The sequence below is a fragment of the Mobula birostris genome, chromosome 20, assembly GCF_030028105.1.
Source record: "Mobula birostris isolate sMobBir1 chromosome 20, sMobBir1.hap1, whole genome shotgun sequence".
Taxonomy (NCBI): domain Eukaryota; kingdom Metazoa; phylum Chordata; class Chondrichthyes; order Myliobatiformes; family Myliobatidae; genus Mobula; species Mobula birostris.
The window spans coordinates 13,658,158-13,671,975 of record NC_092389.1 but is presented as its reverse complement, the minus strand read 5'-3'; the positions used below and the strand labels follow the sequence as shown (position 1 = coordinate 13,671,975).

Below are 13,818 nucleotides of genomic sequence, written 5' to 3'. Positions count from 1 at the left end.
GTACAGCAGGCAGTGAAGAAAGCTAATGGCATGCTGGCCTTCATAACGAGGGGAGTTGAGTATAGGAGCAAAGAGGTCCTTCTGCAGTTGTACGGGGCCCTGGTGAGACCACACCTGGAATATTGTGTACAGTTTTGGTCTCCAAATTTGAGGAAGGACATTCTTGCTATTGAGGGAGTGCAGCGTAGGTTCACAAGGTTAATTCCCCGGATGGCGGACTGTCATATGTTGAAAGATTGGAGCGACTGGGCTTGTATACACTGGAATTTAGAAGGATGAGAGGGGATCTGATTGAAACATATAAGATTATTAGGGGATTGGACAAGCTAGAGGCAGGAAATATCTTCCCAATGTTGGGGGAGTCCAGAACCAGAGGCCACAGTTTAAGAATAAGGGGTGGACAATTTAGAATGGAGTTGAGGAGAAACTTTTTCACACAGAGGGTTGTGGTTCTGTGGAATGCTCTGCCTCAGAAGGCAGTGGAGGCCAATTCTCTGGATTCTTTCAAAAAAGAGTTAGATAGAGCTCTTAAAGATAGGGAAGTGAAGGGATATGGGGAGAAGGCAGGAAAAGGGTACTGATTGTGGATGATCAGCCATGGTCACAGTGAATGGTGGTGCTGGCTCGAAGGGCTCAATGGCCTACTCCTGTACTTATTGTCTATTGTCTGAACTCAGCCCTGAGCAACCAGTATGGTGCTGGTGATAGAATCAGAAATTCTACTGTACTCTCTCACTCAGGGATGACCAGGTTTAACACTAGAGCTGGCTCTGTTCTCGAAGGGGACTATTCTCCCTTAGACGGTGGTGGAGGCTGAGATTTTCACAACACTTAACACAACAGTTGTACAAAGCATTGATTAAACTACACTTAGAAAACTATGCACACTCCTGGTCACCACATTACAGGGAAGATAGACAGAGTGCAGAAAAGGTTCACCAGTATGTCGCCAGGAATGGAAGTCTATTCCAGATTTGAACCATCCATTTGATGAAAATGTTTCTCTTCAAATCTCTTTTAAATCTATTACCAGTTCCCATAAACCTATGATACAAGAGATTCTGCAGATTACTCTGCTCTAAATGCACAGTAGTGGTGAGCCATGTTATAAGACCATAGGACAAAGGAGCAGAAGTCAGCCATTCGGCCCATCGAGTTGGCTCCGCCTGCTCCTCCATTGAGTTATGGAGGGTCTAGAGGAGGTGATTGGCTGAGGTGTTGTTGAGGTAAGAGGTGGCTGGTGGAGGCGAAGGATCTCAGTTTGGTGGCACAGAGATGAAAGGGCAAGGTTGGGAAGGGTAGGAGTCAAGCCTGAGAGTGCAACAGAACTTGGAGGAAAAGGATAAAGGAAGATTCAGCTCTCAGGGAGAGACCAAGCTGGGGATGAGAAGGTCTAGGTCTCACAGTAGCAGCTATACTGGGGCTTAGAGGACTGGGGTTAGATTCAGTCAGGCAGGGGACATCTAGGTGGAGGTGCACTCTGAGGGAACGCAACCTTAAATAGGAAGAGATTTTTAGCTGTTGTCCTGACCTCAAACATAATCTGTATGATGAGTTGTGAGCATCACTGAACAGGCCAGCATTTATTACTCATCCCTATCTGCATGGTATTGGTGAGCCACCTTCTTCAACCACTGCATTCCTGGTGAATTTACTCCCAGTCTTCTAAGGGTTCTAGAGTGGTGATAAACTGGTGTCGTATGTGAGCGTTACTTTCAAAAGGTATCAGTATGTGGTGGCGCTCCCATGGGCCTGCTCCCTTTGGTAGCCACCTTGGTGAATGAATGTGTGGTGGGGGGATGCATAGTTGACAGGTGCTGTTGGAATAGCTCCAACCCATAATGGCAGTGTTTATGTGTTTTATTCTTAGTTCGAGTTTCTACCATTCTGAGCCCGACTCTGGCACAGTCCCTGGATCCGACCCTCGTTCCCACTGAAGGGAATACATCTGATGTAGGTAAGAGTCAACATATCCACTCTGTGTGAGGAACAAGGGGATAGCACAGGTAGAACTTTTGTTCTATGAGCATTTGGAGTGAGGGTCATATTTGGATAAAGTTTAGGTAAATTATGTGATTTTTGTGAATATTGAATGAGGGGATCATTTTTCAATTCTTACACCCAAGAGGCAATGTTAACACAGCTCCTGTGGACAACAGTAAAATCTGACTTAACTCCTCCATCTCCTTTCCACCTTCACAAATCTGTGAGGTGTGTCATGAAAGTTACTCCAAGAATGGTGAAAATGCTGAACTCACTTTCACCTGACTTGAGGGACCAGTTAGTGCCTGAAGGGGAGACCATTAGAAAGTTATTCTGTTGGATCAGATTGGAAAGGACAGGAGTGAACTTGCTTGGTGCATAGGTATGAGGAGGTAAATTGTGTTCTTTGTAAATTCCTTGCCAAGGAAGATGTGTCCAGTTCCTGGCAGGAAGCCTGCATTATTTCCATTGGGCTTCGAGATTTCCCAGGATCAGGTGATCCAGAACAGAAACAATCCAGATGCCAGTAACCTCCATAGTGTGACCCAAAATTTTTGGTCAATCATGATCCAAGATTTTTTTCACATGTCATTGTTGAAGAGTTTACCTAACATTAAAAATTGACTGAATTTATAAGATTCTGTAAAAAGTGCCTGAAAAGGTTACCAAACTGTTCAACTTGGTGAGTTACTGAAATACCAAAGCACATAGGTTGGCAGTAAAAATTTTAAATGTTGGAATCACTTATCAAGGCAGTCACTTCTGTGGCAAAGGAAACTGTTCATATACTTTATCAAGTCAAAAACCCTTCGTCACTGTAGGGAATTGTGAAAATACACTCAGTGCACATTAAATTTGGTACATCTGTATACCTGCTTGTAGGTGCCACATAGGGTGGTTTGAGTATCTCAGAAACTACTGATCTCCTGGGATTTTCACGTACAACCATGTCTAGAATTTACAGAGAATGGTGCAAAAAACAATAACATCAAGTGAGCAGCAGCTCTGTGGCCTTGTTATTGAGAGAGGTCAGAGGAGGATGGCCAGACTGGTTCAAGCTGATAGGAAGGCAACAGTAACTCAAGTAACCACACGTTACAACAGTGGTGTGCACAACAAACATGTCAAACCTTGCAGTGGATGGGCTACAGCAGTAGAAGGCCACGAGCATACACTAAGTGGCCACTGAGTGTATGTAACAAAAAGAGATGGAAAGGCTGTGAAGTACAGATCACATCTGTGGCTGAGATCTGCCCAGCGCAGTCTGTGGAGAGAGAAAATCTGAATTATAAGCTTAAGAAGGATAAGGTTACAGTAGAACTGGGCGATCTTAATAAAAGCAGAGGAAACAAGTTACCTGAAGTCATTGAATTTGGTGTTGAGGTGCAGAGGCTGCTATGTGCCAGGTGGAAGGCAAGGTGCTGTTCCTTGAGTGTTGGTTGGGTCTTGGTGGAAAAATATAGGAGGCTATGGATAGAAAGATCAGAGTGGGATAGCACTGGAAAATTGGGGTCAGCCTTGTCAACTGATTAATGATGTTCCATAAACCATTCACCCAATCTACATTTGGTTTCTCCGTTGCAAAGAAAACTTAATACAGTACACCAAATGTTGGGAAGGGGCAGAGTAACAGAGCAAGTGTTGTATCTCCTGCATTTACGTGGGAAAGTGCTATGTGTGGTGCAGTGGCTGGGGGAGTTGTAAGAACAGACCAGGGATTCAAAAGGGGAACAGTTGCTCCAGAAACCTGAAAGAGGATCACAGGGGAAGATGTGTCTGGTGGCGGTATCTTATTGAAGATGGCAGAAGTTGCAAAGAATAATTGATTGAATGTGGAGCTTGTTGTGTTGGAAAGTGAGGACTAGTGGAACTCCATCCCTGCTCTGCCCAGAGAGCAGAGGGGCAGGGAGCATGTAGGATGCAGTTGAGACAATGTTAGCTAGTTAAAGGCAAAGAAAGACATCTCAGAGGTACCAGTACAAAAAGTCTCATCATCAGAACAGAAACAAAGAAACTTAAGGACCGGGAGGAAGGAATGGAGTCCTTGCAGAAGTCAAGGTGGGAGGAAGTATCGTCGAGAAGTCTCTGGAAGTCTGTAATGGATGTTTGCCATTAACCATCTGAAATGAAGATGGAAATTTGTAAAGGGAAAGAATGAGTCACAGATTAAGTTGGCCATCTGTAATATTAACTAACCTTTTTTTCTGATAACACAGATGCCATTTGATCTGTTAGGTATTTCCAGCATTGCCTATTTTGGTTTTCAGTCCTCTGCAAAAAGCTCTGACTTACAAGTTACACAGTTTTTTTTTGCTCTCTTGTTGTCCTCATTACTGAACCAATCAGAAGACTTTGTAAATGGAGAATCGCCGCATCAGTCCTGCCCTCGCCATATCAGAGATACTTTACGTTTCCAACCCACCCCTCCCCCACCTTCTCTAAACTAATTTGTTTTCTCACGTTTTGAGTGCACATTTTTGGTTCTTCAGCCTAAAATGTTAAATCTTTCCACAGATATTGTTCAACCTCTGGGGAGCTTTCAACATTTTAGGTTTTATTTTGGGTTATTAGCATCTGTAGTATTTGAATTGAGTATAAGTTAGCAATCAACAAATTAATAAGATAGAAGATCTTTCCAAATCTTTACATATGAAACAGTGAGAGGAAGGTTTGAACAACATAGTAAGAATGGTAGTTCATTAATTTCTCAAAGCTCCACTGTAAAATGGGGATGCACACACCATTACCAACTCTTCTGAATGTGCCAGTCAACTATGCACCAGATATTACATTGCATTAAGCAAACTATCACAGTAGTGAATGTGTGAAACACTGAACCTCTTTAACCACTGACAAGGAACAAAGTCAGAACTTAAATTTCTTTGTGTTTTAATTCTTCTAGAAGAAGCAGCAATTCCAGTTACTTCCTCATCTGTTGAGAACGAGAAGGACTCAGCTGTAACTATTGACAAATCCGAAGGTAACTACAGAAATATTGGGCAGTATGGGATACAAATCATGCACTAAGAGTATGGTATGGTGGCATACCCTGCCTTCCTGTATTTTAGAAGTTGAGTACAGATTCAGATTTATTTATCACAAATAGATCAAAACGTACAGTGAAATGCATCATTTAACAACCAACATACCCAAGAGTGTGGTGGGGGCAGCCCATAAGTGTTTGTACACTACCTGACCGTGCATTACACATGTGGCTCGGAACATATTTCTGCCTCTCGTGTTTATTTCTGCCCCCCCCCATATCAAGTTTTGGTGCACCGATCCCTGATCAGGGAGTTTTTATCAAAAACAGGTCCCAACAATCTGTAGTTGCAGCAACTTGATGTCCAAGGACACCAGGCATCATCTGACTAGCACTTTTTTAGACAATATTTTTATTAATAAACCATTTCAGCTATGATACTGTCTTTGCTGTTGGAAGGCATTTACACTAAAAGGGGTTCAAATTGCTTGCATGACTAAAGGCATTGATTCCTGCCAGGATACAGGCTCATTCCTCGGCTAAAGGGGCTGTCACTGGACACATGAACTCTGTTGAACTTGGCGTTTTATTGGAATTTAGGTCTTTTCCTCTTCTAAGCGTGTTGAATCTCATTGGTAATTACCTCCATCCTCTACAAAGGGTGAGGACTATCACCGTGGTAGTGTTTCCATTTTAAATACATAGAATTTTACTGAGGTATAGGTCCTCTCTTCTAGGGACTAATTTTCACTGGAATATGGACTTCCCCATCCTCTCCTGAATGTACAGACTTTGCCTGAAAAACTGATCTCTATCTTTCCCAAAGGTATTGACCCTTACTTGGGCAGAGGATCCCTATTGTCTTGAAGGTGTCTACTTCAATTCAATTCAAGTTTAATTGTCGTTCAACCATACATGAATACCCATGAGTACAGCCAAACCAGACAGTGTTACTCCAGAGCCAAGGTGCAAAACAGAATACCAACAGACACACAGCAGAAACCACACATAGCACATACAAGATAGCAAGCACATCAAGATATCAGTGAGAAACAGCCACACAAAAAAAAAGTCCTGACCTGAACCACGAATGCCAGAGAAATCTGCAGTTGACCACAATGCAGCTTGCCTTCTGCCAAGCAAACACTGGGGGGCAGCACCAACTCCAGCCTGGACACTGGAGCTCAGTTCCTACTGACCCATATTGAACGATGGTTCTCCTGATACCTCACACTTGCCCATGTAGACATCTAAAGAGAAAATTATGGTCACAGTGGGACAAGGTCACAACTGATACGAATCCTGTGATAACCTGAAACCCAAGCCTGGATTTTTTTTTAAGGTTAGCTGTCACATCTATATTGAAACATACAGTGAAATGTGTCATTTGCATCAATGACCAACACAGTCTGAGGATTTGCTGGGGGCAGCCTGTAAGTGTCGCCATGCTTCTGGCGCTAACGTAGCATGCCCACAACTTACTAACTCTGACCCATACACTTTTGGAATGTGGGAGGAAATCAGAGCACCCTGAGGAAACCCAGGCGGTCAGGGGAAGAATGTACAAACTCCTTACAGGAATTGAACCCTTATTGACAGTGGCTGCTGCTGTAAAGCATTGTGCTAACCACTACACTACAGGAATCCTGATTTTTTTATTTCTTTTTTGCTGCATAATATGCCTCTCCTGAAGCTGGTTCTGGAGGTTTCTACAGCCTGGGATCAGTTAACATAGTAACAATCCAGGACCAATCTTTCAAAGGTGCACTGTTGGTAATATGGAAAGTACTACGCAGTTCACACTAAAATTTGTAGATAACACTAAACTAGGCGGTATTGTAGACAGTGAAGAATATTATAAAAAAATTACATTGAGATCTTGATTTGCTAGATTGGTGGGCTGAGAAATGGCAAACAGTGTTCAGTTTACTGTTCATCGGCTCCCTTACCTAGCAGATGAAGTGAGAAGTATTGCATTTTGGGAAGTCAAAACATGGTAGGATTTTCACTATGACTAGCAGGTCCCCAGGGAACGTTGTCAAACAGAGAGACCCTGAAAGTAACACCACAGGTAGACAGGTTGGTGAAGAATGCATTTTGCACACTGGCCCTCATTGGTCAGCGTATCGAATACAGGAATTAGGATGTTAGGTTGCAGTTGTATAAGATCTTGGTGAGTCCACATCCAAAGTGTATCATTTTGATCTTCCTGTTATAGGAAAGATGCCATTAAGTTGGAAAATGTTCAAAGAATATTTATGAGGATTTTGCCAGGACTCAAAGCCCTAAGTTTCAGGGAAAGGTTGTGCAGTTTAGGACTTTATTCCTTGGCGTATAGCAGACTGAAGGGTAACCTCATAGAAATGTTTAAAATCATGAGGAATTTAGATGGCGTGGATGCATATTGTCTTTTTCTGAGGAAGATTGCCAGCTCTGGAGAATCGCAGCTGTGAGAAATGACTGGATAGATTGGGGTTCTGTTTATTGGGCTGGGGAGAGACTAAGAATTATTTTTCAAATGGGTGGGACCTATTTTCCTGAGCAGAGCATTGCAAAACCTGTGGGATAATTGGAAATAATAGTATCACTGGAAAATGAGAAAACATTCTGTTCAGGGAATGGTAACATCTGGAATTTGCTACCTGAAAGAGTGGTAGAGTTGGAAAAGATCACAATTAAACAAGACACCGATGTACACTGGAAGCGCTGTATTTAGCATTTCAATTTGAAGGATTTCAGATCAGCTGTATCTGGTCTGTCTTCTCACTTTGTTCCATGAGGTTAGATTAACCTTTTTAATTGGAATATCTATTTCCTGTAGGCAATTCTCTCAACATCATCTACATCATCATTCCAACCATCCCTCTTCTTCTCCTGCTGCTCGTCTCGGCTGCGGTCTTCTGCTTCCGCTTCTTTATCAGAAGGTAAATTGGAAATGACAGCAACCACACACTGACACACGGCCCACCCCCAATGCGGACACGCCATCCACCCCACAGTAACAGACCATTCAACCCCCATGGAGAGATCACCCAACTACACTTTGATGCTGACAGACCACCCATTCTCCCAGATGTAACAAACCACCCTTACTCAAATTGTGACAGTCCTCCTCTCACTCGCCTCACAGTAGCAGACACACCCCCACGCAGTGATTACCCCTCACAGTGAAAGGCTGTCCACCATCCTGAATGCATAATACGCCCCTCCCCCTCCCCTTGCTCCAACCTCGACAACTAGGGTTCAACGAGAGGGAGAACTGGTCCAAATTTGTCCCAGTCTTGTTTGTAATTCATTTTGGTGGCGTTTCTTTTTGAAGGAAGAAGGAAAGAAGTGCGAATGTGGAGAAAGAGCACAGTTTCTGGATGGAGCCTGTCAGAAACCAGTCGCCAAACCTGGAGATTTACAATGTTATCAGAAAGCAGTCAGAAGCTGACCTGGCCGGGACCCGACCTCACATAAGGAACACGTCATTCTGTGCCACTCCGGCGAATCGAGGCTTGCACAGTCTGTCTGGAGAGTATGATAACGTGCATGGCCACTGCTCTGAGAGCGGCTTTGTGACAAATGATATTTATGAGTCCTGCAATGAGGAAGCACCAAGAAGCAAAGAGTCAGGATGGGTGGAGAATGAGATCTATGGTTACTAGGACTCTGCAAGGTGCAGCTGTGAGGATCAAGTTGTCCAGGGACTGTTTCCCCTCATGGACATGATGCACTCCTGACTGGACAAAATAGTCCATTCCTTTTTTTTCAGTGCAATAAGATACAGAGAGAAACATCTAATGACATTGGTATTATGAGAATGACACTTTATAACTATCGGCGAGCAATTGAACGCTAGGCTCTAACCAGTTAGTAAATCGAAGAGACCCCAGGGCGTTCCAGAGATGGAGCTGACTGTGAGTGAGAGGGATGTGGTTCAAATGTTTTCTAGTTTATTCATGTCAGCATGTAAACCTTTTCTGCCCAGAATATCACTGAATGTTCTTGCTCTTTTAGCACACTGGAGAGAGCATGCTTCGAATGCATTCCCACACATTGTTTGACACTAAGACACAAGCTGCATATTTAAGTCCATATTTAATTAATACAAATGATCAGAGTGCATTGTGGTTCTCCGGGCATTGTATACCTTATGACATGTTAGAACTCTTAATAAATGTACAGAATTTCTTCTATAGCACCTCAGGACTGACCTTCAGCCTGAGAGAGGGCATGATGCTAATTCTTCTGAAACTCAAGTATGTTCCAGAACTTTGATTAAACTTGTAAAGTGGCCTCAAACTTGCATTGCCTATTCCAGTTACAAATCATAGCCTTTACTTTGGCAAATGTGTCAGTGATTTTTGCAACCACACTTAATTTTCTCCCATATCTTCCAAAGGAGAAAATTATTTACAAGATCATCTTGTCTAAGACCTTAGTGATTGGTTGCAGTGTGTAATTGAGATATAAAGTGCCGGAGCAGGATGAAGATCAGAAAAGATCAAAGGACCTCTGCACCTTCAGTACTCAACTTTTGAACATGTTGGACAGATTTTGCTGTGCATGGTTTCCACTTGCTCATGGAGTTTTTTTTTTACACTGCTGGTTAGTGTAAGTATTGCCATATCCTGCAAAGGGCTTCTGAGACTTGTATGAGCTAGGTAACCAACACTGTATCTCCTTAACCAATAACTGCAGGATCATTAAGAATCAAAATATGTAAGTATAAGAATATTTTATACAAGGTCAAATTAGATATCCTCTTGCGGGATATTGGTGTTCCAAACAAGGGCAGCATCCAGTGCTCATCACTTAAACAACACACACAAAATGCTGGAGGAACTCAGCAGGCCAGGCAGCATCTATGGAAGGAATACAGTCAACATTTTGGGCTGAGGCACTTCCTCAGGATGGAGGCTCTGACTTCTCATCTTTCTTTTCTCCAGTCCTGAGGAAGGGTCTCAGCCTGAAACATTGACTGTACTCCTTTCCGTAGATGCTGCCTGGCCTGCTGAGTTCCTCCAGCATTTCGTGTCTGATGCTTGGATTTCCAGCATCTGCAGATTTTTTCTTGTTTGTGATTGGCTCATCACTTAAACTATCCTTCATCAGGTATTAATGAACTTTCATCTCTCTGAACTATGTGACGAATTTCATTACAGCTTTCTGCAACTGAATAGCTTGTGAGACAATTTCACAGAGCAGTTAAGAGTCACCCATATTGCCATTGGTCTAGAGTTGGATATAGGCCAGACCAAGTCAGTGGGATTTGAACACAAATCTACATCTAAGCCTAATAATTTAGCCTACTGTAACCCTATACCAAAAGGAAAAGAAAGATAAGCGGAGAGAGTGTAAAGAAAATACACCAGCAGAAAAAAAGAAAAAACAAAATAATTTCTATATAATTCTAAAAAAAAGTCTCTTAACAATAATTAATATCTGAAACGAATAAGACTCCAACATGCAGAAGTGAATTTTCAATCCCAAGAAAAATTATGCTTTTACATAATTCAAAATGATCTCTAGACTGGAATAGACAGGTTTAATTTGTATTTATGCCATCACACAATGTGGTGTATTTGAACAGTGAGTTGCCAATGAGATGCAATTTTTGCATAGTTTGTTCTGAAATAATGCACCTCGGTCAGCAAGTTCTGGAATTTTGCATGTAAATATACATGAGTTTAATTCATGCGTGGATATTGGTGATCAATGTCAACCATATTCTTGTCTTTACAAAAAAATCTTCAGAACCTCTATATACATTGTTATTTGTTCCATATACAAAGTGATCTGTTCATGTACCTTATAATGTAAACACCTCATTGTTACAAATAGCACAATTCCTGTCATTATCAGACTGTTTTTGCTGTACTCATATAGCCAATGAATTATTTGAAATGTATATACAGGCAGTTCCAAGGTGCCAAGCAGATTCCACTTTTACAGATGTCTATAAGTTGATTTGGTCTATAAGTCAGAAAATGCACAAAAGGTACTTGTTATTGGTAACTATACTGCAATGGTATTGTAATGAATTACATCAAAAGCACATGAATCTGATAAGGAAGAACAATTACTAAAGAAGAGAGGTAGCTAATTCTGCTTTTGGTATTAACAGCTGTATGTGCATACTTCAGACGTTAGAATTTTATAAATATATGGGAGTTTGTCTATAACTGCTGTTGGTCAAAGGATTCCAGGATTTAAATCCAATGAAAAAAAACAACTAAGTCATGTATGACTTGAAGGGGAACCTACATGTGGTGGAGTTTCATGGTTTGCTGCCCTCATGCTTCTAGGCGTTGGGTTTGGAATTGCTGTTGCAATAGTTTGGACAAGTAACTGCATTCCATTTTATAGATGATATAATTTGCAGCCACTGTGCATTGGAAGTGTGTAGAGTAAATGTTTAAGGTTGTGCGATGCTAGTCATAGCTTTGACCTAGATGGTGTCAAGCTTCCTTCAAGTTGTTAGCACGACTCTTATCCAGGCCCATTGAATGTATTAGCCAGCCCGTTGTGTCGTGGCATCCGCACCGGATTTCGGGGTGAGTGGGCCTGGGTTCGAATCTAGTTGGCCGACTCCTTGTACGTTTTCCATCCATGCCAGGTTGAGTGTCGAGCCAGCAGCGCGGCCTCGTAGAACAAAACAGACGAGGTGCTAAAGAAACGGCAAAGTTGCTGCCCGATGCGCCGCGAGACATGAAAAGGAACAACTATTATTTCAGACTCCTCACTTGAGCCTTGAAAATGGTGGAAAGGTCTTGAAGCATCAGGAGGCAAGTCACTTTCTTGCTATCACACAGGATGAATCAAAATAGCACGAAACTGGCCTCCGTTGTGATGGTAACCTCAAGCCGAAACTAAAATGGGTTACTTATTCAGCATTTTCTGCTGAACATGTTTGTGACCATTTCTGCCTTTTGTTTAGCACTCTCCCACTGGGCAGCCCCATCACCGAAGATGGGGACTTTTCAGAGACTTTTCTTCCATTAGTTGTTTAATAGTCCATCACCATTCACAACTAGTTTTGCTGGGACTTCTGAGCTTTGACCTCATCCATCAGCTGTGAAATCATTTAGCTGTGGCGATGGGTAATGTTTTTACTGTTCAGCGTGTACATAATCCATCTTATCTTCAGGTGTGCCTTGTGCTGGTCTTGCCATGCCCTCCTGTTCTCATTGAATCAGGATTGATCCATTGGCTTGACAGTAATGGTAGAGTGAGAGATATGCTGAGCTGTGATTTGCAGACTGTGGTCATATACACATCATCTGCTGCTAGTTCACAGAACTTCAATGATGTCCTGGTTTAAATTCTGAGACAATTCGCATTTGTTAGTGGAGTGAATTATTGAATGACTTTTTTTTCTCTTACTGTTTCTACATTTTCAATCCTATCCAAATGAGAAGTACAATCTGTATTTAAGTGTTGGAATAGACGGAGTGCATGTGGCTTGGTGTTGGTTGATGAGGTAAGTTTGTTGCTACAACAAAGCCGACCAAATCCTGAAATTCATAGCTGAAAAGTGAAGTCCGCGGAAGACGGTGAACATTGCACTCCACTTCCAAAATTCAGATCCATGGAAGCATTGTACAATGTGCTATATTGTGTACTTAATATAAGGGAGCCACGGTAGCTTAGCGGTTAGCGTAATGCTTTTACAGCTTGGAGTTCAGGGTTCAATTCCGACAACATCTCTATGTAGTCTGTACATCATCCCTGTGGAATATGTGCATTTCCTCTGGGTGCCCCAGTTTCCTCCCACAATCCAAAGACCTACCGGCTGGTAGGTCAATTGGTCATTGTAAATTGTCCCATAATTAGACTAGGGTTAACTTGAGGGTTGCTGGGACGGTGCGGCTCGAAGGACCTATTCCGCGCTGTGTCTCTAAATTTTAAAAAAAGACAAAGCATAAAACTCTTTCCAAAGGCCTGTCTTCATAGTAAGGAGAGACTCCACTGAGTTGTACAGTGTTGTCATTGTGTAGAATTGTATTCCACTCTGTACTCCTCAGTCCTGTCCAGCCAAAGGAACCAACCCTGAAGGAGTGTGGAGTGTAGAGAGTTAGTACCAAATATATATAAAAATGAAGTGAAAGACTGGGTGAAGTTACACTGCAGACCTGCCAGATTCAGCTGTAAATAGGGATGGATTATTACACAGCCAATAGGACAGGACTCAATGAACTTGGACACCTTCAACAATGGCAGAGTGCAGTACTTGAGGGACAAATAACATTTACAATCCTCTTCAGCTAGCAGGGCTGTGCACAATCCTTCTTGGCCTTCCTTTAGCCCCCCACCCCATCACAGAAACAAACGTTAAAGCAAATTCCTCCATCCCAGGAGATAATCAAGAATGGCTCAGAGCACAGAATAAAGCAAAGGGTCTTGTGTTTGCACATACATGTGTTTTGGGATTAGCCATGCCTCTTGCTGAGTTAAACAGATCCAACCATAACAGCATTAGCAACATAAAAATTGACTCGTCAATCCTGCCCACAAGCAAGATGCTCAAATCTGGCTAATAGCTGCAGCAGCAGTGTTTAGAAAAGTGATAGATGGTGTTGGTCGAATTATGTAGCAGTACTTAAAAGAGCAAGCTCAGATCATCTTGGCTCTTGGCTCCATCCCTCCCCCTCCTGTCTTCTATCTTTTTGGATCTCCCCCTCCCCCTCCCACTTTCAAATCTCTTACTAACTCTTCTTTCAGTTAGTCCTGACGAAGGGTCTCGGCCCGAAACGTCGACTGTACCTCTTCCTAGAGATGCTGCCTGGCCTGCTGCGTTCACCAGCAACTTTGATGTGTGTTGCTTGAATTTCCAGCATCTGCAGAATTCCTGTTGTTTGAGCTCA

General features: G+C 42.5%; 1 protein-coding gene across 1 annotated transcript in view; it reads left to right on the top strand.

Annotated features, from left to right (window-relative positions):
- LOC140185451 (layilin-like) overlaps positions 1-9,253 on the top strand; it is a 43,202-nt gene extending 33,949 nt beyond the window's left edge. The window contains exons 4-7 of the mRNA XM_072238792.1: positions 1,871-1,957; positions 4,886-4,963; positions 7,788-7,890; positions 8,286-9,253. Of these exons, the coding sequence (XP_072094893.1) occupies positions 1,871-1,957; positions 4,886-4,963; positions 7,788-7,890; positions 8,286-8,616 (599 nt within the window). The 3' untranslated portion in view covers positions 8,617-9,253. The remainder of the gene's footprint in view (positions 1-1,870; positions 1,958-4,885; positions 4,964-7,787; positions 7,891-8,285) is intronic.
- The last annotated feature ends 4,565 nt before the right edge of the window (positions 9,254-13,818 follow it).